The sequence below is a fragment of the Rhipicephalus sanguineus genome, chromosome 2, assembly GCF_013339695.2.
Source record: "Rhipicephalus sanguineus isolate Rsan-2018 chromosome 2, BIME_Rsan_1.4, whole genome shotgun sequence".
In the NCBI taxonomy this organism is placed as follows: Eukaryota; Metazoa; Arthropoda; class Arachnida; order Ixodida; family Ixodidae; genus Rhipicephalus; species Rhipicephalus sanguineus.
The window spans coordinates 58165812-58190888 of record NC_051177.1 but is presented as its reverse complement, the minus strand read 5'-3'; the positions used below and the strand labels follow the sequence as shown (position 1 = coordinate 58190888).

The 25077-nt window shown below is 43.1% G+C and overlaps 1 protein-coding gene across 4 annotated transcripts in view; it reads left to right on the top strand.

Moving 5' to 3' along the window:
• Positions 1-517: 517 nt before the first annotated feature.
• The window catches only part of LOC119383032 (transcription initiation factor TFIID subunit 1), a 60871-nt gene continuing 36311 nt past the window's right edge, over positions 518-25077 (top strand). The window contains exons 1-17 of one of the 4 annotated variants that reach the window (XM_037650998.1): positions 518-648; positions 1221-1332; positions 1848-1995; positions 2419-2532; positions 3500-3574; positions 5260-5546; positions 5933-6148; positions 6614-6793; positions 7023-7163; positions 8268-8355; positions 9598-9693; positions 10318-10427; positions 10530-10658; positions 16578-16670; positions 17073-17363; positions 18485-18658; positions 22729-22919. In XM_037650998.1, coding sequence (XP_037506926.1) covers positions 1231-1332; positions 1848-1995; positions 2419-2532; positions 3500-3574; positions 5260-5546; positions 5933-6148; positions 6614-6793; positions 7023-7163; positions 8268-8355; positions 9598-9693; positions 10318-10427; positions 10530-10658; positions 16578-16670; positions 17073-17363; positions 18485-18658; positions 22729-22919 — 2435 coding nt within the window. In that variant the 5' untranslated portion in view covers positions 518-648; positions 1221-1230. The remainder of the gene's footprint in view (positions 649-1220; positions 1333-1847; positions 1996-2418; positions 2533-3499; positions 3575-5259; positions 5547-5932; positions 6149-6613; positions 6794-7022; positions 7164-8267; positions 8356-9597; positions 9694-10317; positions 10428-10529; positions 10659-16577; positions 16671-17072; positions 17364-18484; positions 18659-22728; positions 22920-25077) is intronic. The other 3 variants (XM_037651000.2, XM_037651002.1, XM_049412384.1) reach the window with 3 other exon arrangements.

Here is a 25077-nt window from a genome sequence, read left to right as displayed (position 1 = left end):
GCCACAGGAAGAAAAACCCGTTGCATCCGTTGCAGGCGTGCGCTATAGGGGGCGCTCGTGGCCTGACCGCGGAGAAAAAAAGAGGGAGAGGGTACGGAACCGGGTTACCGGACCACGCGGCGGGCATCTAGTCAAGGAGGCATTGGCAAAACAAAACAGAAAGCGACCGGCTGTAAGTGGATATCGATGGATTGGACAGAGTGAAGAAAAGATTGACGGCAGCTAAATATGGCGAAATACCAAGTATTGTCAAAGTGCTTCGCTTTATCTTGCACAGCTCTTGTTTAACTATCAACGCTTAAGTAAGGGCAGCAAGTTTATACTTAACAAATTCTCCAGGACATCCAGGTCATAAAGTTTATGATCCAGGTGACATGGAGTTATGCCAGGCGAGAATTGCCCCTGAGCATTAGTCATCAATCTTAAATCTCAGATATCTCAGAGTTCATTTCGAAAAAGCGCCTATTTTTAATTTGGGAACTAAAACCGATGCCCCATCGATAACAACATCAAAACCGCAAGGTGGCGACAGCGGCGAAAATATCGTAACCCTAGAAATGATGGAGTACAGACGGTGCTGGACCAGTCTGTTTCATCCGCTCTTGCGGGTAGCGATGTTGTAGTTTTCGCGGAGAAATGCCGTGAACAGTAAGAGAAACATTCAGTGCTCACGTTGAAAATAAATTAAGATAGTGCTACCGCGCTATCCTTTTGCATACACGTTACTTCACCAGCAGGGTGATCTGTGTCGGCTAGTTTTGCAATCGCGCGAAACACACCGCGTTTATTTAGTCTCCGTTTTCTGCATAAGATCTGTGTGTGGCAATGATTTAGCAGAAGCACTTACAGTGAATGTCTTGGCTGAAAGTGATTCCAGTAAAAGTAAAGCTGTAATATTAACGCGCGCATGTAAACAAACCGCGCGCTCTTTGATAGCGACGGAAACCAATGTGAAACACGGCCTATTTATTACTGTCTTATGCGCTGGGTAGTTTCACTTAGTCACAAACGGGAATCGGACAGTAATAGACAGAATATTTTCTATTTTGATAGAAGAACACATTCCTTTTTTTGTGTGTGTGTTCGAAGTTTTGGCATAGCCGGCAGCTTGCGATCGCTGAGCCAGTTCACACACAGCGTGTTTAAACGCACATTTTTTTATCCTTACATCACATCATACAGTAACTGTCTAACCCGTGATCTTTCGCTGCTCTACGTAGGTCGAAAGCCATGGACAGCGACGAAGATGGGGAGCCAGATATGGTCTTGACCGGGTTTTTGTTCGGGAACATCGACGAACACGGACGACTCGAAAATGACTTTCTTGATCCGGTGAGAGTCCAGTCCGCGATCACAGCATGCTAGCATGATAGTTTCCAAAGTTTATTGTAAATGCAACCGCGCGTAATACATGCATCGCAAGAACATCGATCGGACTTGAGAACGCACTAACAAATTCGTTCAGTATGATCCAGTCGCTGTCAACTGCTGGTGACACCATGTGTATATAAATGGCTCTGACATCAATTTAATTCAAGTTCTGTAAGCTCACTGAAAACTTCTTTCAGTGACCTGAAGTATACCATCTCGCGCACGGGCGACCCCACTCTATTGAAGCGGCAGTTTTCACGACGGGACAGAAATCCGAAAGCTTTAGTTTCACGACTTTCGCTTTAAAAGGACGTTCGTGATTAGTATTCTCTATGACCGAGAGATTTGTTCTTTTGGCGGTCCGTGGAATGCTCAAAACTCTTCGCCAACACCAGAGACCTGAATATTCTAGCCTCTTTAATGGTCTTGTTTATGGAGTCAAACTGAAAGCGGTGTTTGTTGTGTGTTTGTTGTAGGAATCAAAGCGAAACCTTCACCAGCTCAACCATCTGGGCATCGGTAGCATGTGGAAAGAGATCACCGAGGATGCAGAGGCTGACAACTCTCAAGACGGGCATGACGACAATGACGGAGAAAATGAGAAATCGACGCAGAACGATGAAGGTTATCTCCCGCTTCATATTTGTATTTACATATAACGCATTTTATATTTTCCCCTTTGTAAGCAGCTGGGTAATGTGCAAGAAATCAAATAGGCACATGCATAACCATACGTGCTGGCACAACTCTAGGGATAATCGCTGTCAACCTGACATGAAATGTCACGGTCTTCTCATGTGCACACTACCTCACCTGAAGTAATGTAACTATTATCGTGAAACTGATGGCATAAGAAAGCTATTCTCATAACTGGCTTGTTTTTGCAGTTTCATACACTAGTTCAGCAACAGGAGAAGGGGATGGGGGACTGTTTTGATGTGCTGTACATAAGCATTTGCTCTGCCATTTCTCAGAAACATATAATTCAAGATTTTAGCATCTCTTGTCTCACTGTTCGTCGTATTGCCTTTGCTGTCTTTCTTTCAGAATTTTCGGAGAAATTGCCCTCATCGGTAGACTACTTTGATTTTGAAGAACTCGCAGATGATGACGGTGATGAAAAGAAAGAGTCCCAGCCCATCTCTGATGCACCAGCGCCAAGTAAGCAATATTGTCTTATTTTAACAACGCCATCGCGTGCAGCATATTCGAGACTGCTGCTACGCCTGGTTTTGTAAGCTTGTTGATGGTTTATAGCTAGGAAAGCACAATTAGCCTAAGCCAAATAATTTTACGAACATTTTTATCTTCTGTACCTTGTGGTATATTCTCTGTAGATGCAAGAAAAAGTTGTTTTGGCTTGAAATAATTTTGAAGATACTATTGGCACCAATAGATTATGAGGTGCATGGTCTGCAGTACAGTATGGTGTCTATAAAACTTCTCCACACAGATTGAATTTTAGTTACTGTCTTCCACTACATTCAACACTAATTTATTTTTTGCAGGCTATGTTCCCAGACTATGTAGGAATTTGCAATTTTATGAAGCCCTGGTGCCTGAAATGTTTAGTACTGATAGTGCATTCACTTTTCACTACTTTTCAGAAGATGTACACTCATGAACAACGTGAAGGGGAACATTGAATTTATATTTAAGCTACAATTATACCTTCTCTGGGTAAACTGGAATCTGACATATTGCTGGTTAACAAGTTGCTTCTGCATTGAACATTAATTCTCATAGAACACCTTTTAGCTGAAGTGGTTTTTTGAACAACATTTGCGTGCCTTCTTTCAGTTACTCAAAGGGGCCCAGCGCATAATGCAGTCACAATAATTAACCGCATAATTTTTCACCTTAAGCACGTGCTCCATGGGTTACTGTTTGCTTACCGTCATGCGGTTCATGTGACATTGAATCATACCTGTGCTTGCTTCCTCAAATTGTTATGCACATTTATCATGCATTCTAATTATGGCCCTTACGTACAGTGCTGCAAGGTTGTTAGTGCGACACAATGTGCTCATATTTTGTAAAATGAAGTATTAATCTGAAGCTTGCTTGTTAAACCATTTCTATCATTGCGTGTTTGTAAACATGCCTTTGCGACAACATCTTTCCTTAGGCCCTGATCTGGCTGAAGAAAGTGACACTTTCGAAGGGGCATTCCAGCGAATGCTCTATGCTTGTCAGAGTCAAGGTATTAATCTCATAGTCCTGCACTGAATCATTGCACCTGTGTACCGTTTTGCACAAGGAGAGAAGTTTCATGGCTTTGATGCACTGCACCATGTCTGTACCTCTTTTCTGCACTTGATGTTGCATGAATGAGCCTGTGGTTGGTTGTCTCGGAGTCATCGGGAGTCTTATGCACTGTATCAGTGGTTGCGTTTGCTCTAGCAAATGCAAATTTCTTTTGCTTGGGAAGTGAAGGTTTGCCTGACATATTAGAGCTCGATTTATTAATGTTAAACAAGGTGACCATAATATTTTAGTTGCTGTGCACTACAATAATATGTTTCAAAAGATGCAACAAGTGTGTTGGCGCACCATGTGTCTCGTGACTATACCCCCGCCGGTATTGAAGACAAAATGCATGTCATTCGTGGCTGCTGTTTTGTGCACGTGCCTTTCACTTTCTTGCAGCATAAAAATGCTGTGATCTCAATTGTGTTTCTTTTTTTATTATTTCTTCAGAAATTCAGATTTATTCATATAATCATTTTTCCGCATTCTAATACATCACTTTTTTTTTTGCACATGACTGTTTTCGTATAGTGCATAGCTTAGAAAATGTCTGGTGATGTGTGACTCTTTCATGCTGCGCTGTTTTTGTAAAGCCAGGAGATGGGAAAGGAAAGAGGATGAGAAGCGTGCATTCGAGATGTAGCACTCTTTAGCTAACCTAAGCTATTGGGAGCTAAATACAAGTCATTGTAACTTTGATTTTTCACGTGTGGTTCTAGCATAAACTGCAGCGTCCTTGCTCTATTTTTAATCATACGTGGTTTCTTACAGTTGAAAGCTGCAGGTGCTCGTCTTTATGTGCATCTGTTTCTTTCAAAATAGCGACAGCATGTAGGTACTCCACTAAAGATTGCAGTTCCATGCCAGAGAGGAGCACTGACGTCAGAGATTGGCCTACGCTTGTAAATTATTTTTTTTTAATACAAATAGGTCAGTTTTATTGCAGGCAGAGCTTAATATCAAAATTATACAACAGAACAAGCGATAATGATTCTTTTAGAATTTCTGACACCAAGCATCTGTCATTTGCACAGCACTTGTGCCGAGCTAGGTTTTAGAAAGGAATTATTCTACTTCACGTGGCTTTTTGCAAAGCAATAGCACAATGAGGACAAACCTTAGAATGTAATATGAGAGGCCTACCATTCGAAATCCTCTTAATCGCGGACAGGCATAGTCTGCCTGTCTTAACAGGAAACTGTAGATGTGACTTTTGTAGTGAAACTGTGCTCAAGAGACGGGCTGCATAAGAGCACCTTGCGCTCCGTCATGAAGTGAACCGCTACAAGTGGCGCTGCCATTAATTATGCATGTGTGCAATGGAGAGAAACATACTTGCAAGTTAGGAAAGAAGGTTGACCGGCAATGAGAAAGAGGGGTCTCTCTGTGAGAGAAAGAGCTGCTTCGGTCAAGAAACAGGAGCTATGAGGCAGATTCCTGTGGTTCTCGCCTTACGTTCTTCCCAGCCACGAGGAGTATGAATTTTCCAATTACCATAAGCACAGTACGAAGGTGTAACGTGCATACCAAGTACCCCTAGCCGTTCATCCCCCCTCTGACCCCCCTTGACAAAGAAGAGAGAAAATAAAAATTACCGTATATGGAGATACTAAAAAGCATTTCTTTTTTAACGCACAGAGTCAGACAGCGAGAGTGGGGCAAAGCCAGACGAGGAAGAAGGCTTTAGAGAAGGCTCTCAAGACTCGGAACTGATGCCACCGCCCCCAGCTCCAGCACCCTTGCAGGGCTCTCAGCTGGCTGAGAAAGGTAGCAAAGGAACTGAGGATGCCAAGGAACAGGCCGAGGATGACGAGTCGTCGGCAGCCCGAAAACGCAACCTCGACACCCCACTGGCAGCCATGTTGCCGTCCAAATATGCAGACTTGGATGTCACCGAGCTCTTCCCAGAGTTTCGGCCTGGCCAGGTGAGTTGCTGCTGGCCAGTAGCTGGCCTGCAATATGCTGTTGCTGTACCTTGGGATGTAATTGTAGTGAAATTGCTTTATATTTATGACAGAAGCGATGAGAAATGCATTAAGGTGATCCTGAGGTTTACTTACACGTGTTCCTTTGGAGTGTGTAAATATAGAGGCACAAACCGTATTGAGAAACTGTGCTGGCTTTAGGAGATTGTTTGTTGAGTGGATGCTCGTACCATGATAAAAACAACAAGTGGAGCATGATAAGCAGCGTCACATCAGTACTAATGATGTCAGTCACTGCATCATATCGCTGTTGCGTTCACACTGCAGTGTTAACGTGGAGCACCTTCGTTAGTGCACTGGTTCAGTCACCAACTTTTTTTTTACAGGTGCTGCGCTTTTCACGACTGTTTGGCCCAGGGAAGCCATCGAGCTTGCCACAGATCTGGCGGGGTGTTCGTAAACGGAAAAAGAAGAAGCAAGGCCCATTTTCTGACATAGGTGGAGCATCGCAGGATGCCATGAATGGCCGTGCAGAGGAGTTCGAGTGGTGCCTAGATGTAGCCTCGCCTCCACCTCCGGATATGTGTATGCAAGATGATGAGGTTAGAAGACCAGTGCTTAAAAAATGGGCAGTTAATTTGACTGTACCATGCTTGTCCTGTTAGTGAGTTTGCTTGCTGACCTTATTTTTCACTTGACAATTTTTAAGCACTACTTTATCAATCCAAGCTCATATAGTCTTTATCCTTAGTGTCTCTGTTCAAAATTTTCAAATAAAGCAGTTACTGTTTGAATTCGGCGTTAATGCAGTTAAAGATCTTTTATGGACCAACTATGTAGTGTGTGACTTCTTTTTAATTAATTTGCAAAGCCTACTTCTTTCCTCTTTACATTAAATTTAGAAATAAGTGGTTAATAATCTGTAGGTTGCTAGCATTGAACATGTACATGTCTAGTGCAGCTTGGCAGACCATGCATTCAGTTGCTCTTGTTCTGGCTTCTAGCATGTATGCTTCATTTGTGACTTAACACCCACATTTCAGGCATTAATAGACATTGCTTTCCAGCTGCGATTGCTGCGGCCCGAAGAAGAGCAGTCGTCGGGCAACAAGAACGAAGCGTCGCGCTCGTCCGACGTGTCTCCGCAAGTGGCGGATTGGAGATATGGACCGGCTCAGTTATGGTATGACATGTATGGGATCCCAGAGACTGGAGACACGTTCGATTATGGCTTCAAATGCATAGGGGTAAGTTCAGCTCACATAACTGGCTGTCTTTTAATGTAATACGATAAACTTCAAGTTCATTAATATGTAGACAAAAATTTAAAGAATTGGTGGGTGCGAAAGTGTAGTGTGTCATGGAGAAATGCGTAGAGTTCAATAACAAAGAGAGGTAAGCGAAGTGTAGTCTCATTGTGGTTCCATCAATCCTGACACCATGCTGCAGCAAAGTTTTCCATCTTGGTGTTGGCAGGAAAGTGACGACAGGGACCAGTTTCCACACACCATGCAACTGAAGGAAGTTCAAGACTTTCCGGATGATGCCTATCTCATGGTCTCACAACTTCAGTGGGAGGACGATGTCATCTGGAATGGAGAAGATATCAAACACAAGGTGTGAGGTGCATGCATGCTATCCGTATCTCCTCGCGTATATCACGCACCCTCGGCAATGATTTGCGAGAAATCTTCTAAAAATCATCCCCGCGTATTGCTGCGAAGCTAGCTACCTTGCATAGCTGTGAAGCACTGCCATGAAGTCATCTTTTCAGGTTGGAGTTTGTGTTTATCGTTTTGACTTTAGCTCCAAACTCTTTTAACCACAAGCTGGGAATGTCTAGATTACATTTCTTGAGCCCAGAAACAAATCTGTTACGTCGCTTTACTGAATAAGGCTATGAGTAAATATGAGAAGAAAAATAATGAGGATGATGTTAATACATGAAGTTATCCTCCTGCTTTCTGTTCTTTATCTTGTTTACAGCACCATAAATGATATTTACTTACTTGCATTATTTGCCTTTGTTACATAGTTACAAAATGGGCATTTTTTTAAATTCGATAGAAATTATATGGATGTACCAGGCACATGCGCAGCATCAGTATTATGTCTCCACGGCCTTGGGGAGGCAAAAATACAACAACTCATAACTGGCTTTCCATGTACAATAGCCGAAGTGTTCATCTGTCATATATGACGGGCTATGTTTGAGCATTGACGTGTGAACATGGGATAAAAAAAAAAACACTTTGCAATATATGTGATGCTTCATATGAGGCTGGCCATGACGTATCTGAGAGCATAATTATAAGCTAATATGTCAGCGTGTTCTCGTCTATTCATTTGAGAAGGCTGAAGGTATACTGAATGCTCTTCAACATGTCCATACACAAAAGCATCCAATCATGTCATGGCGTTATTTAATAGGGCCAGCCTACAAGTGTCCCAATAGGACATCTAGGAAGATATGCCAGTAAACCAGAGGTTCTTTGGCTATCTGGTAATAAAGTTATCTCCCTCTCTCCATTTTGTTGACCTCTGTTAAGGTTCTAATAAATGCAAGTTGCTTCTCTCAACACAAAAGCAAATGAGTTTTCAATATTCTTGTAACGATCAATACAGCATCTTCGTAAAAGGCAGTCTGCGATAATGTCAGTTATGACCAGCGTTGCTTTGCATGCAATAATTTTTTTAACCACGTCCCTGTCTCGTACACAGGTTCTGGCCAAACTGAACAATAAGAACAATGCAGCTGGCTGGGTTCCTTCAATCCTCAATAGAACGGCGTCGGCATTTAGTCAGCAAGGTGCGTTGCTTTGGGTGAAGTTGTGTGCATTTCATGCATTAAAGGTGGCAGTAAAAAAAACACTTAACGAGTTTATGCTGGTGAAGCAGTGATTATCTCAAGACCTTATTTTCAACATTTTTTATAGGGATGGGCGAATATTCGGACGTTTCGAATATTCGAACGAATATTACAGTATTCGAATTCGCTTCGATACGAATTTATATTATTTGAAATTTCGAAGTATTCGAAATGAACTAATATATGTATGTTTGACCGCACATAACTCCCTGTAAAGGTGGTTTCACTGCAGTGTCGGGTTGCTGTACCGTGAAACCACCTTCACAGGAGAAATCTGCAGTGCCGCAAAGCCACACTTCAAGGTTAAGTGTACAGAATTTTTTTAAGTTCAAAAGCGTGTTATATGGGCTTAAATGCTTTAAGTATAGTAATTTTTAAATTGTAACATATTGTTCCACTTCTAACTTGCACCCATTGCAATTCAAATCTTGATACTATTCAAGGTTGCTTCCACTTCATTTCGAACCAAAAAAGTGACATCCACTCATACCTAGTTCCAATTCTTAATTATTGTGCAAGGGTCATGACAAAAATGCTAATTTTTCATAATAATATGCATTATATACTATTCGAACTATTCGATTCGAAATTATTCGACCAAATCACTATTCGCTTCGGATTCGCTTCGAACCTCAAATTTGCTATTCGCCCATCCCTAATTTTTTATGTTCAGTCTGTAGTCACATTGTGTGTACTGCATCTTAGCTTGTGCTTCGATTCTGGCCAGCATTGTAGACAGTCTATATTGACAGCTTGGACGACAGCTTTGAGCCCGAGTCATATGCGTATGTAGTGGAATATGTCTGGAAGGCATCTGTGTGGCGTAAAGCCATCTCGCGTTGACAAGAGAAAGATAAGCAATGCACATAAAATCATTATTTTTTGAAACTCACTTAAGCGCATAAGAAAGTGTCACTGCCTCATCTGATGAGCAGACAATCTTCGTGGCAAGTTTCCAAGCATCCTGCTTGGTAACCAGCATCTTGTTTGAACAGCTAAGTAGCCTGCATTATATTTTACTTCGATGCTGTCTTCGCAAAGCTCTCTCTTTCGCTCAGTTCATCAGAATTGGAATGATACTTAAGACGACTGCTATCCGCTTAGCTGTCTAGCCGTCTACGATGAGTACTGGAACACATTCTTAAGCTTGGGTTTAGTCATAATTCGCTTTTCTTGTTTCAGCCAAAAGTGTCTCTGGAGCAGCCCTGTTGGGTGCCTCTCAGAAGGGCATGACTCAGGGTATGCTAGCCAAGGCAGGGGCCAAGTCTGGACTGCAGAGTGAGTTCCCTATTCTGATTGCTTTCTCTCGTGGAGCGTGAAACACCCAGATAGTTTCCTTTCTCATATGAGCAAACTGTCCTTTGTTTGAGAACCCAACGTCTGCCGTGGTGGTGTAGCGGTTATGGTGCTCAGCTGCTGACCCAAACGTCGCGGTTTCGCTCCCGGCCGCGGCAGTAAGATTTTGATGGAGGTAAAATGCTAGAGGCCCATGTACTGTGCAATTTCAGTGCACGTTAAAGAACACCAGATGGTCGAAATTTCCGAAGCCCTCCACTGTGGCGTGCCTCAGAGCCATATCGTGGTTTTGGCACGTAAAACCCCAGATATTATTATTATTATTTGAGAACCCACCGCTGCCACCATGTTTGAGCAAACATGGCGGCTGTGGTGGCTTTGATTAATGCCGTTTCGAACCTGCGGTCACAGTAGGATGCCCAAAAAAAAATCTGACCACAAATATTTGCAGAATACGTCCTGATAAATTAGCTCTTTGGGTACATGAAAGTTCCACAGAGGCATTCGAATGATCAGCCACATCAGGAAAATTAGTTGTTAACTGTAAACAGTGTGCAGAGAGGCAAATAAAACAATTAACTAAGACCACATGCACACTACGTGCAGAGTCGGAACCAGGCGACGACAGAGACGACACGTGGTACTCCATCTTTCCTGTTGAAAACGAAGAACTCGTTTATGGCTGCTGGGAAGACGAAGTCATCTGGGATGCACAGGTCTGAATTTTATTGTGGGCCTTTGAACAATCTGCATACTCACTTGCCTTGGGCGCATTGAAAGGGTGAATGATGCAAGCTTTTTTGTCATTTCGACTACAGGCCATGGTGAAGAAGCCGGAGCCACAGATTCTGACCTTGGATCCTAACGATGAGAATATCATCTTGGGTGTGCCTGACGATCCAGACCCAAATTCACGTGCAAATGCTGAACCAGTGAAAGAGAAAAAGGTGAAGGCATGTTTCTACGTTACTGTAAAAATCTGTGCAGGCAGATGTTTATGTGTGTTGGGGAGGACTGGAAGGGAAAGTGGGGGATGTGTGGAGCCTTACACATTAACCTGAAAAGCAAGCTTGGCTTTGTAAAGGCAGCTCATGTAAAGCTGATTCAACTATTACGGATGAAACAGGCCTTAATGGGGATCATTTTTTTTTACTTCCTGTTGCTGAAACAGACATGTTCTCATGGTCATTGACCAGAATATGAATGTTAAAAGTAATGGTTCACACAAGAGAGGATCAGAGGGCATAAATTACCTTCGAGTTTATTTTATACGAAATGTTTGATTTATGCTGCAATTAAAATCACTTTAATGTGCTGTGCATTCTCCTCTAGCTAGGACAGATTTAAAAAGCTTTTGGTAATGTATTTGACGATGAACTTGATGTCTTTGTTTTAGTCAACTCTACAAAATGTGGAGTTGTAAAATGTTATGTTAGCATTCACTTTAACCCAAAAGGAATTCATTTCTGAGAGGTACAGCAGCAGTTCTGAGAAAAGCACAGGCGACGGTGCCGGCTAGCTTCGTAGCACATTGCATAAGACCTTCTTAGCTGGCCGCCGGATAATCATTTAGATGTGAACCAGTAAAAGACTATTACAAAAAGAGAATGTGTGATTAAGTAATGGATGATATGGTGAATACACGGCACTCCTTTGAATACCAATGTATTCACCACGACTGTACTTGCGTGAATGTCATGGCTTCTGTGATTTTCAGTCTGAAGATGCAGCTTGTACTATTTTTGAAATGTCCCAGGACTATAATGGAACTACACTGTTTTATAATAGAGCCAGACTTTTGAAGGCACAATATTTCATTAGTGGTTTTCCTTATGTACCTAAAGTGCAAAGTAGGGCATGTGCTGCCATCATTGAATCACTGATGTGTTGGCAAATGGCATTCAATTTTTTCATCTAATTCTGCCCATGGTGGCAGTGAAATAGGGCTCTGCAAAGGCAGTTAATAAATTAACAGATGTTTATTTACTTTAAAACCCTTGGCCAGCCTAATGTAATTTTTTCTTATTATTAATATTTAAACGTTATTTTTTTGTGTGTCTAAAGGTCAGCCTCAGTGTCATATTTATAGCAGTCATGAACATTATCCTAACACAGTATTTCCAATTGATTTGAATGAGTGATGGTCTTTAACATCACTGTGTACCACAAAGTATGCCATAGTGGAGAACTGCTGATTATGTTTCACTCATTGGGCTATTAAATGTGTGCCTGAATGTAAGCACTCAAACGTTTTTGTTAATGTCTCTCTATGTCTCAAACGTTTTTGTTAACCACGTCCTGCCAGTTCCTCAGAAGTGGAACGCTGTAATGGTACTTTGCATAAGGTTCTCATTGCTCTGCTTTTTCCTTATTTCACTGTAGCAATAATTCGCATCTCCAATAAAGCAGTAGCATGAAGAGAAGCCTTAGTGGAAAAGTGCGTCACTGTCCCTGCTGTGTTTTCATCCAGGCACCGGGCTCTAATTCTGTTCCCGCGACGTCAGGTGTGACTGCTGTGTCAACTCCTTATGCTCCTCACCCAGCACGCTCCGGGGGTTTTGGTCCCCCCTGTGGTCGCATGCCTGTTCCTGTGCAGGCTCTCAAACCTTCTGGCACGGCTTCCGCTTTTGTGCCCATTGGCCGCTCTTATGTCACGGCCGACGTGAGAGTCGCATGCCGGACCTGGCGCTTGTGTGTGCATGTCTTCCTTGCATCCTTTGCTGTGGGATAAAGCTGTGTTGTCCACTTGCAGAACTGTTCACAGATTTTGAGTTTCTTGCTAACTTCAGAATAGAAAAGTGCAACATTTTGAGGGTATTGGTCTGAATAGGCTTAAGAAACAATTACAATGTACAGTAAAACCTCAGTGATACGATCACAGCTCGTACGAATTTCAGCGTGATACGAATTTTCCTGTGGGCCCGGCCAAGTCCCATTAGCCTGCAATGTAATGGAGTACGGTTGTTGCGAACCTATTTTCACCCTGCGACGTTTGATACGAACGTACACTAGCGCAGGTAAGAACAGGTGCTCTCGCAGATGACGCGGAAACCACGTGCGGGCGCGGGAATACTGGCTGCGTGACCATCAGTGGTGCGTCGTTGCCTCCGAGATTGTGCGCGCAAATCTTGGAGACTTTAATGCGCTTTCGTGTTTAGATTACAGATGGCATTGGCGTGGCAGGTCTCTCTTTTTTTTCTTTCCAATGCGTCGACGCGTGCTGCTGTGCTTGAGGCAGCAGCGTCGTTGTACTGTGTGAACACGTGCCTGCCACGTCGATGCAAGCCATGTCCTTGCAATGAGGCATCCTATGAAAGGGGTACGAGGACCCCAAGAGACGAAGTAGATGGTCTTGGTCTTGGTGAAGGCGCTAGGCCTCGCTACGTGTACGTGCACATTTTCCAACTCCGATTTGCACGGGAGACTCCCGAATTTTGAGCAAATCTCCCTATTGTGCAGGCACAGCCGTAAATCTCCCGAAAAACATCCCCCAACACCACTGTGATATGAGTACAAGTATGGTCGCTGACATCTAAAAACTTGACTGGCAATCATTCAGAGCTGCTCATAACGTTGCTGCGGCTCTGAGAAACAATATAAATCAAAACATGTGCCAACCTTTTTTTGTCGCATACTAATATTCCACCATGTTTTCTGGTGATACGAATTTCGGATGATACGAATATTTTTGGTGACCCTGCGAGATTCGTATCACCGAGGTTTTACTGTATACTATGATGTTCCTTGCTGCTGCCTGCTGTAAAAGGTGTGAGACCATGGTCTCGTATAAATTATAATTATTGTTATTATTTGTGATGCTCAGCTTCTTTTATGTTATTGTAGTTTTGTTTATAAAAATATATAGGCCAAGAAGGGACAATGGGGCATTGTCTATGTAGAACTTCAGCTCTAGAATTTAGGCGCCTTTAAAGGGATAACAGCCATAAATTTTTTTTTTTTGAGCTCTAGCCGTCAACAATAAGCACAATTCTGCTCAAAAAGCACAAAGCTTCCTTTTAAACTACATCGTGAGACCATACAATTTGTTTAAATAACAATTGCACAATTAGGTAGCTCACTATATGCACTTACTATTGTTTCTGTCATATAAAGATTGAAACCTAGATAATAAGTTAGTACTTCTTTTTAGAATTTTTCTTTCGTCAGCTACAATGAAAGCCGCTGCAATGATTGATGTTTTTGCATCTTAGTTGTCTTGATGAAATGTGTATCACCTAATGAAAAGGTTCCTTTCTGATGAAAGCTTTGGAGTGGACAACACATTAACAGTCTCTGGCATCGTTTTTATACGGAAGGTTTCCATTTGCTTGCTTTTACACTGTCTACAGCTTTTTCTTTCTCTCTTCTTCCTTTTTTTTTTTTTGCATGTGTATGTCGCATGTGTGTCTTTTGCTCTTCATTTCCTGCATGTGCTTCGTGTTCCTTCATTTGCATGTGTGCATTAAGTCTCTTGATTTTGTGTGGCAAGTTGACCCACTGCCGTTTGTGGCAGAACCAGAACGCAGCTTTCATGCATAGTTGAGTCAGTAAGTAGTTGAGATTGCTTGGTAGGCTATTGTTCAATGGATGTGTTCATCCTTTCTCTAAGGTCGCTGGCCATAGCTAAATGAAGGGAAAATGTTACCTCAGCAAATGACACATTATATGCGCATCAGTTAGAGAGCATACACAGGAATGAACCAGTAGGATTGAAGCAGATTTTCAGTTTGAGAGGGCAAGGATGAAAGCCAAGCAGAAATGTTCTTACTGTTTTTTCTTCTTTTCTTTTTTTCCTTTTTTTTTTTTGAGGATGGAGAATTAGCAAGTGGAGGCTACAGTTAATTGTTGCCTACTTTATTGTATTGCCATTGTACGGAGTAACCAGGTACTGCTTGTAACTAATTGCGTATGCCTGAATTGCTAAACAAGACATTCATTGACAAGGGGTTTAACCCGAGTGATGACTTGTCGACAGTTGTGCCTGAGATGGCTTGACAGTTAGCCACAGTTTTTTCTTTCTTCTTTTTAATAGAAAGAAAGAGCTAGTGTCATCCCCAGAGCTGTGCTGATTTTGTATGAGCGCCTACTTTTCCTAAACTTGTCGCTGGTTTCCGTGTGCTGAATATATCTGAGCAGTCCCACTGGCAGGTGGTTTTCAGGTCTTTAGCTCTAAAAGGTCTAAAAGCGGCTAGAAAGAAGCTGCCCAATCTGCCAGGCTAATATGAAAGGAGTTTTTGTTTTCTTTTTTATGCGCACATTGTTGTGTGAACAAGCGTGTATAATTTATTTAATTGTTTGAAATACCCTTAAATGCCAAGGCATTGTAGAGGCAAGTGAGATTATATTATGTAAATAAAAAATAAACAAAATGAAATGAAACAAAATAAATATTGACAGACTTGGACATCATGCATTAACGGCAAGCATCAAAAAAACTTACAGTGAGCCCATGGCTTAAAGCTCAGAGTTTTGTTTATGCAGTTACGACCTAGACAACATAGGGACGCCGGCAGTTTAATATTACGCCTGGAGCTGTGCGAATACCAAAATTTTGGGTGCGAAGCGAATTTGAATATTGAAGTGTGAGTGCGAATCGAATCGAATATTTTTCGAATATTTCTCGAATATTTTTCGAATACTTCGAAGTGAAATTGCAGAAAAAAATTTTGGAGAGGATTCCTAAGCATATTCTTATGAGATAGCAACATGAAAGTGTTTCTTTTCGCTAGGTTGAAGCACAATGTAGAGGCCGAATTCTATTTATGTGCATGATTTGGTGCAACCAAAGTGTTGCCGACAACACTTTAAACGTGATAGGCAAAGATGCCATTTCCTCAGCCTCACCTCTTTCAACTTCTGTGGAAGCCCAACTGATGTGGCGGACATGGGTGTGCTCCCTTCAAGTCCGGAGTTCTAAATCTGCCTTGCAGACATCGACATATAATAACATCTGAAATTTTGGATGCTAAAAAGCTTTGGCTTCTGATTTTTCAGACTTCCTGCCCAAATTTCAGTTCCAAAACAGCATTAATTGAGCCCCCACCTCTGCCACATCTTTCATCTCCATGTTGGAGCGAGCATTTTCTTGAGTTAATACATTTGCGACGGTAGCGGAGCTTGAAAGGCAGCTTTGCCGCAATGCAGAGGTGTAATGAGGTGAAGCGTATTGAAAATCTAGGGACCACTTTCAATCCGACGTTGATTGTGTCTTGGCCAAGTTCGACCGTAACGGAGCTTGAAAGGCAGCTTTGCCGCAATACGGAGGTGTGATGAGGTGAAGCATACTGAAAATCTAGGGACCACTTTTAATTGACGTTGACCGTCTCTTGGCTATGTTCGACCGTAACGGAGCTTGAAAGGCAGCTTTGCCGCAATGCGGGGGTGTGATGAGGTGAAGCATATTAAAAATCTGAAGGGGGCACTTTCAGTCTGACGTTGACTGTACTTGTTTTTGGGAGGTTCGAATAGTTTGAATAGTAAAATTTCAGTGCGAATCGAATCGAATAGCAAACACTATTCGAAAAATATTCGAAATTTCGAATATTCGCACACCCCTAATTACAACTTAAAAGTTCAGGAGTAAACGAAGTGTGGCTTTTCTGGCTTGCATATTTGAATTTACTTCAAAATGGTTCAGATTATAAAAGCGCAACTCTTCTGTCGAGGACAGAAGCAAAAAACAGACAAAATACGTATGTCCTTCAGTTCTGTTCTCATTCAATAAGTTGAGCTACTATACACTTCAATTCTGCAAGAGCCAACTAGTCCAGTATGGTGCCTTACAAAGTTACATTTTCTGCATGTTGTTTCGGTCTTGTGATGAACGGCATGTGGTGTGGATAGTAGTAACGAAGTTGGCGGTGCAGCTGTTCAATTCCATTCGCAAGGATATGGTACGCAAGTCACGAATCCTCCTGGGAAAAGCGGGCGTCATCGCAGAGCCAGAACCTCCCAGCCCGGTAAGTCTCTCCGCTTTGCCTTCATTTCCGTATTCATGCCATAGATTTCAAGAGAGTATACAGACGCTATTCCTAGAAATGAAGTCGTCCAATGTTTTGCATCGAAATGACATTTCAGTGAAAACTGGTGCCACGCCTGCACCAAACGAAACGTAGCTGAAATCCTATTAAAAATAGTATTTGCACGACCTGACCGGCGCTACTTAAAACAAGATCTTCGTTGCATTGTTTTGACTCTTAATCTTGCTTTGCCTGAGTCCGAGCACTGCTCTTTGTCTTCCTTGTAATAGTATATTCTTCCGATGCATCGTAATATATAATGTGCTGTTTTTGTGTAAGTTTTTACGTGGGTTTTCATGTCACCATTACATCTAGACATTTGTCTATCCATGTTTTTTGCAGCCTCCCGTGCAGACCATGGAGAAGGACCCATACAACATATCCAATGACGAGTTCTACAACCCCAAGCTGACACAGGACTCTGCCCTCAAGCCAAACGTGGGCGGTAACCTGATTCAGCACTCTATTCCGGCCATTGAGCTGCGAGCCCCCTTCTTCCCCACACACATGGGGCCACTCAAGCTTCGGTCATTCCACCGGCCGACGCTGAAGCGCTATTCACACGGTGCTCTGGCACAACCTGGACCGCACGGTGTCATCCCACTACTCAAGCATATCAAGAAGAAAGCCAAGGTGGGCACGTTGAATGCTCTGGGCCTCTTTGTATGCAAGAACAATGCGCTGTTTCTGCGGCACGTTGTCAGGTATGAGATGTTGGTACTGTCATAAAGCACATAATTATAAATTTATTAAATCCTGGGGTTTTACATGCCAATATTACAGTGTAATCATCAAACACACCATAGTGCCGTGCTCTAAATAAATTTTGAACATTTGGGGTTCTTCAACGTGTGCCTAAATCTAAGTACACGAGCGTTCTCCCATTCTGCCACCCGTCGAAATATGTCCGCTGTTGTTTTGAGTCAAACCTGTGTCATTAATACGCTGAACTACATTTGCGCTTTTTGTGCTAGTCCTGTCCAAATATAGTTGGAGTGATACCGGCATGTGCCTCGGGGTTTAGATTCAAGTAACCACAGTGGGTAGGTATTGAATCATTGGCCAAGCCTTTAGAGACAGCAGCAATATCACCGCACATTTCACTACATGTGGCTGTTATTGAGACAAATCGGAAAACCCAACAAGCATCAGGGTCTAACGAGTGAAAACAAAATTGCTGGCGGATAGTATTACAATACTGCATATTTTATCCTGAGATCCCTCACTGTAAAGCTTGGTGACAAATCTGAGGTTAACTGAGCACATTGTAACAACTAAAATGAGGTCAATGAGGTAAAATGAGAATTGTAAAAAAGAGTCAAGATGGCTGAACACCACACTCGCCAGTCAGCTTCTCCAGCTCTTCGTCTTCCTTCACTTCATCTTCGTAACAATATTTTTTTGGCCTGTTGTCATTTGTCCTCTGGCACAGGCCATGCACTAAACTGAGCATTTATTAAGGATTCACACTTTAATAAGTAAACTTTAGTATTACTTGCTTGACATCATTGTTTTATGTTGAAGAGTTGTATTAACGTCTCAGTGCAGATTAGAACAAAGAAAATTCTCCATTTTTGTATGAAATACACTTCACAAGCTCTGTACGAACAAATGAAACCCCCTACATTTATAATAACCAGGAGGCACAATGAGGATGCAGCTTAATTACTGTTATTGGCATGTCTTTGACCTGTTGGCATTCCCCAATTACTAAGAAAGTCGCTGCTGTCACCCTTTTCCCTTCCTCTGAACAGATGCGAGAACAAGAGCGTCAAGCGTCTGGTGGCGGTGAAATGTTCTTCATGCGGACCGCTGAAGACCTGACAGGTCGGGATGGGGAGGTCATCCTCTCGGAGTACTCTGAAGAACATCCTCCATTGGTCATGCAAGTGGGCATGGCCACCAAGATTAAGAACTACTACAAGAGGGTACGCATATTGTCTGCCACCAGTGGCAGTTTCCTACGCCGCTTCCTCGCTGTCAACAATTTTCATGTTTGCATGTCGACAACAGCATGCATAGCTTAACGGCATAGTGTGTTAAATTCTGCCTGCAGGTTCAATGGTGATTCCTTGTAGTTTCAGTAGGCCAGGTAAGCAATCATGGCATGCCATGAGAAATATTGTTATTTCGTGTCAGCACTGCTGGAAGTAGGATTAATACTAGAGCTGTGCGAATAGCAAAATTTTGGGTGCGAAGCGAATTCGAATAATAAAGATTGAGTGCGAATCGAATCGAATAATTTCGAATAATTTTCGAATATTTCTCAAACATTTTTCGAATAATTCGAAGTGAAATTACAGAAAAAATTGCAGAGAATCCCTAAGTACAGTAGAACCCCGCTGTTACGTTCCTCACTGCTGCGTTTTCCCGGCTGTTACGTCGTTTTCCACCGGTCCCGGCATAGCTCCCATAGGATACAATGTATTGGGAACACCGCTGTTACGTCGTAACTGTCGGACCGTTCCCGTATGATACGTCGCGAAGTGCGCTCGGAGCCGACCGAGTGACTACCAAAGAGAGCAGCCATGGTGCATTTTCACGCAGCTTGGCCTCGTTTGACCGTAATATTAGCCGCATGAGAGGCGCAAGCAACAGAATCTTTCAATTGATGCAAACAAAAGCATGGCCTTCGAGATTCAAATTGCAAAGATGGCGTCTATGACGTCACTGCTCGCGAAAGCAAGGCCTTCGAGATTGGCATTTACTATTGACAAAAGCATAGCCTTTGAGATTTGTATTGCACAAACAGGGCGTGTATGACGTAATTGCATGCGAAAGCAAGGCCTTCGAGATTGGCATTCACTTCTGCCATCGCGTTGGCGTATACTCATCATCATCGTTATTTGTCGGAGAGCGGGAGGAGTTCGAGCTGGTTGGAGCTCGCACGGTCGTGCGTGCGGTTCGCGGTTGGACTCGCCGCGCCGGTCGTGATTGCGTGTGCTTAGTTCTTTCATGCCTACAGCTGTTGGTGTTAAAAAAATCACATACGTTGATTACATTTCTGTGGATGAGGCCGTCCTAAGCTCCGCGTTTCTATTCATTGACTAGATCGCGGCTGAGCGCGCCAATTTTCGTGCTGCTCGTAAGAATTGAAATAAAATTCTGTACCACTAAATATTTTGCCGTTTTTCCTGTTTTTCGGCTCTTACGTTTCCCGTCTCTTACGTTTATTTTCTTACGGTCCCTTCAAAAACGTATCAGCGGGGTTCTGTTCTTGTGAGATAGCAATATGAAAGTGTTTCTTTTCGCTAGGTTGATGAAGCACTGGTGGGGTCATATTTCAGTTGTCTTTCTTATCAAGAGTGAGGCAATGTAGAGGCCGAATTGTATTTATGTACATGATTTGGTGCAACCAAAGTGTTGCCGACAACACTTTACACGTGATAGGCAGAGATGCCATTTCCTCAGCCTCTCCTCCTCTTTCAACTGCTGTGGAAGGCCAACTGATGTGGCGGACAAGGGTATGCTCCCTTCAAATCCAGAGTTCCAAATCTGCCTCATAGACATCAATATAGTATAAGAACATCTGAAATTTCGGATGCTAAAAAGCTTCGGCTTCTGATTTTTCGGGCTTCCTGCCCAAATTTCAGGTCCAAAACAGCATTAATTGAGCCCCCAACTCTGCCACATCTTTCATCTCCATATTGGAACCAGCGTTTTCTTGAGTTAAAACATTTGCGACCGTAGCGGAGCTTGAAAGGCAGCTGTGCCGCAATACAGGGGTGTGATGAGGTGAAGCATATTCCAAATCTAGGGACCACTTCCAAACGGACGTTGACTGTCTCTTGGCTAAATTCGACCGTAACGGACTTTGAAAGGCAGCTTTGCCGCAATACGGGAGTGTGAGGAGGTGAAGCATATTGAAAATCTAGGGACCACTTCCAACCGGACTTTGTCTCTTGGCTAAGTTCGACCGTAACGGAGCTTGAAAGGCAGCTTTGCCGCAATACGAGAGTGTAGTGAGGTGAAGCATATTGAAAATCTGAAGGGGCCACTTTCAACCGGACGTTGACAGCATTTGTCTTTGGGAAGTTCGAATAGTAGAATTTCAGTGCGAATCGAATCGAATAGCAAACACTATTCGAAAAATATTCGAAATTTCGAATATTCGCACACCCCTAATTAATACAGGAGTACACGCTGAATTCATGTACTAGCATAATGTTCAGGCAGCTTATGTAGAATGCTTTTGGCATGTGACCACAGGCACAGCATATTACACTAAGTAGAATTAATAAAGTACAGCCACCTATCACGTTCCCTTCGTATAATAAGTTAGATGTATTTTGTCGCACATAACCTGCACAAAAATGTTTTTTAGAAATTGAGCTTGAGTCATAACAACAAAGTAGGGGTGTGCGAATATCAAATTTTTCTAATACGAATCAAATACGAATATCCACCTTCGAATATCGAATCGAATATCGAATATCAAAGGAAAAATGGCTCCACAGTAACAATATTTTATTTAACATGTAGCTATTTGAAAAAAAAAAAAAAACATTAACAGCCTGACTAGCAACAAAACATACACTGCTATCTCCAGAACACAATGTCCAGGCTAGCACAATGCGCATCACAACGCAAGCAAATATCACGGCACAATGAAAGTAATGACTAGATGTTATCATGAAGAAATACGAGTTGCTCCACATGATCAGGCAGCAGGCGCTCCCTTCTAACAAAGACACCCCCCCCCCTGCCACTGAAAACGCACGCTCGCTTGGAACAAAAGTGGCTGGTATAGGGCGGTACATGGGGCAAAGCTTTGCCAGACTGGGGTATCTGAAGGTGCCTACAGTCCGCCACCATTCACTTGGCTCACTCTCTTGCTTCAGAAGTGGTCCCGCATAGTGAACGAGTGGTAGTGCGGCATGTTACGGCCGCATAATATTGAAAATGTGCGGTTACATGATCGCCAACAGCGCTGCACGTCGGAGATGCACCAGCAATAAATCATACGTATTGGGGCGCTCGTCGCAGGCAGATATCGTGCCTCCGTGTGCTTACGATGTGTATCGCTCCTCTTGGCAACGTTTTTAGCTATACGAACGCAGCAGAAATGTGGAAGACGAGTTATTTTATGCATGATAATCGAATCGCATATTCGAATTTTTTTAATATTCAAAGTTATCGAATATTCGAAACTTTTCGAATACACGATTTTCGAATCAAATACGAATATTTCTAATGTAATATTCGACGAATATTCGAATCGCACACCCCTACAAGAAAGACAAATTCTGGCCTGTAAAGGTGGACTTCCGGCGGCGCTTCACAGCTACGCAAGGAAGCTAGCTTTGCTGCAATATGCATGGCTCACTTTTAGAAAATTTTTCGCGAATTTCTGTTGAGGGTGCCGGTTATACGCGAGAAAATACGTAAGTGCTGAATGTGCCCTTTGTAGGAGGTAACGGCTTGAATGCTACTGATCCTGTAAGATTGGACTGTTACACATGCAGCATTTTTTTGTTTGTCTGAGGGCTAACAGTACCAGTATAGCTTACAATAACAGCAAAAAGACACTGTTGGCGTTCCCGTCCAATTATGCGGCAGATCTTGTCTTCGACATAAAACTTCATTGTGCCGGCATTCTTACCTTTATATAACTGGAGAGTTAGATTCTAAAACTTCTGGTCACTATTGCTACATTGCACTGAAATATTTGTTACTTATTTCAGCGATGCTTTAGCAATTAGTTCTCATGACTAACATAATGGAAGCATGCTTTTGTCGTTTATGTTTAGTTTTGCAGTGCAGTAACAAAGGTGAAGTACTTGAAAAAGGCGAGAAAGAAAGGAACTTTTGCAATTGTTCTCCAAATATGCTCGACTCCTGCCTGTCTAAGATAATGTCGTTCAGCTGCAGCAGTGCTGTTACAACTTGATGCTGTGCTCTGTTTAATTTCGCACCCATGTCTAGTGCATTATAAAACATCAAGTAGGTACTATGCCTTTGCTCCAGGATGATTAGTTTGCCTTGTTTCACTGTGCAGCGACCAGGCAAGGATAGCGGGGCACCCGAGTACAAGTATGGTGAGACGGCTTACGCACACACCTCACCCTTCCTGGGCTCCCTGGCGCCTGGCCAGAGCTTGCAGGCCTTTGAGAACAACCTTTTCCGAGCACCTATTTATGAGCACAACCTTCCAGACACGGACTTCCTCGTCATACGTACCAGGCAGCAGTGAGTACTGAATGTAGTTTGGTGTAACCATTTCACAGTTCTTAAAGCTTCATAGCCACCTTGAAACAGTGTAACGTTGTTATGTTTTGAAAATAAGAGGCACAAAAAAATTGGTTGTCCAAGAAACTTATGTGAGCATAAAACCAGGAAAATAGCAGTTATGGTTTCTGCAGCCTTTTTTATTCCCTCCCCCCCCCTCCTTTTTTTCTTTAGAGGGAGATGTTGCACAACTATGTGGTTCTGATATATGTGGAATTGACTGGTTTTGATTCTGAGTTAATCGTGGCCTCTTTGACGGTAGTTTTCAGCACTATTAAATGGTTGTTAAGTGTAGAGGGGATCTGTCACATATACGTGCATGTGACTACATTATGTAAAAGCGTTATTGCAGTTTCTTTCCTGTGAAAATATTAGTTTTCAGGAATTTTTTTGAATACTATTCTTGTCAAGGACTCTGGTGTAACATTCTTCTAAGGGATTGAAAACGTTCACAGACGGAGCATAATATTTCTGTATACTCTGTAGTGCCTTTCTGAATGTCACTTATGGAGGCACATGTAAATCATATTTGTAACTGCTGTTTGTCAGCAAGTCGCAAAGTAGCATTCAGCTTCATAGCATAGGAGGAAAAAAAGTGTTTGTTGGCAACGGACAAGCTGCTCCATTATGGTGGTTGGTTCCCGACAGCGCACCACAAAGGGTCAGCATACGACATCTCAAGCATGACTGTTACGCCCCCCTTACTCAATGCCCACGTGGCCATGTAAGGTACTTTCAAATAAATAAATAAATAAATAAGTGCTAATGAACGTTTTTCATGCATACATAATACAGTAGATTATGTACATACAGTCGAGCCCGACTATATCGAACCCGTTTATATCAAATTATCCCGTATATCGAACAATTTCTAAACACGGTAAATTTACATTGAGAATATATAGCAAAAGTTACTGTTACATCGAACGAAAATAGCAACGACAACCGATATATCAAACTCCATGTGCCTAAAAGGTGCCCCAGCAAGTTGGCTTTCCCTCGCGGTGGCGGGGAAAACTGCCGGCGCCACCCTAGAAAAAGCGGTTTAGACCCGGTTGTGCACGGGCGAACACCCCCCTGCAATAAATGATCCTGGCCCGCTCGCAGCGCTTACAGCCAATCAGAGGCCGTCGTGCTTTCTCCGAGGCGCAGAGGCGGTAGAAGTGAGCGCCATTTTTTCTTTCTTTATGCTTGTGTGCCTGCTGCTGCCTGTTTTCCTCGAGTCCTCATTCAGCGTGGTCCGTGCTGGTGGTGTTGCCTGTTGGTGCTCTGTGAACTTTATTGGCGCGCTGTCGTCATGGCTTGTGCAAAGAGGCAGAATTTGCCGTTCGCCGCGAAACCCGAAATCATAAATCGGGTCGAGCGCGGTGAAAAGAAGTCCGACGTCGCCGCTGCGTACAAAATTCCAAGGAGCACCTTGAGTACTATCCTGAAGAACAAGGCAGACATCAGGGCCAAGTCGGACAAAAGGCCAGGTGCCCGTGGCGCCTGACGTGTGCGCACTGCTGTGTACGAAGATGTTGAAGCGGCCGTTTACAAATGGTTTGTGGACGTTCGGTCGCGAAACATCCCGGTGTCCGGCCCTATGATCGAGCAGAAAGCCAAGGACCTTGCTTTCCTGCTTGGCAGGAACGATTTCCAAGGTGGTTCAGGCTGGCTCCAACGGTTCAAAGAACGGCACGACATTGTTGGCAAAGCTGTACAGGTGAAAGCAGAGCGGCGGACCTGGACAGCGTAGACAAATGGCTCGAGGAAAACTGGCGAGATATCGCAGCAAGATATCAAGCCCAAGATATCTTCAATGCGGATGAAACCGCTCTATTTTGGCAAATGTTGCCAAACAAGACACTTCCGTGTCGTGGTGACAAGACTTGCGGCGGCAAGGCAAACAAAGCTCGTGTGTCCGTGCTGTTGGCAGCTAATTTAGACGGATCGAAAAAGCTTCGACCTCTGGTTATCGGGAAAAGCACGGCACCACAGTGTTTTCGAAATGCACTGTCGCTTCCAGTTACCTACCGAGCAAACTCAAAAGCGTGGATGACCGGGGAGCTTTTCGGCAGGTGGCTATCGTCGTGGAATGATGATTTGGTAGGCGAAAATCGCAAGGTGTGCCTGCTCG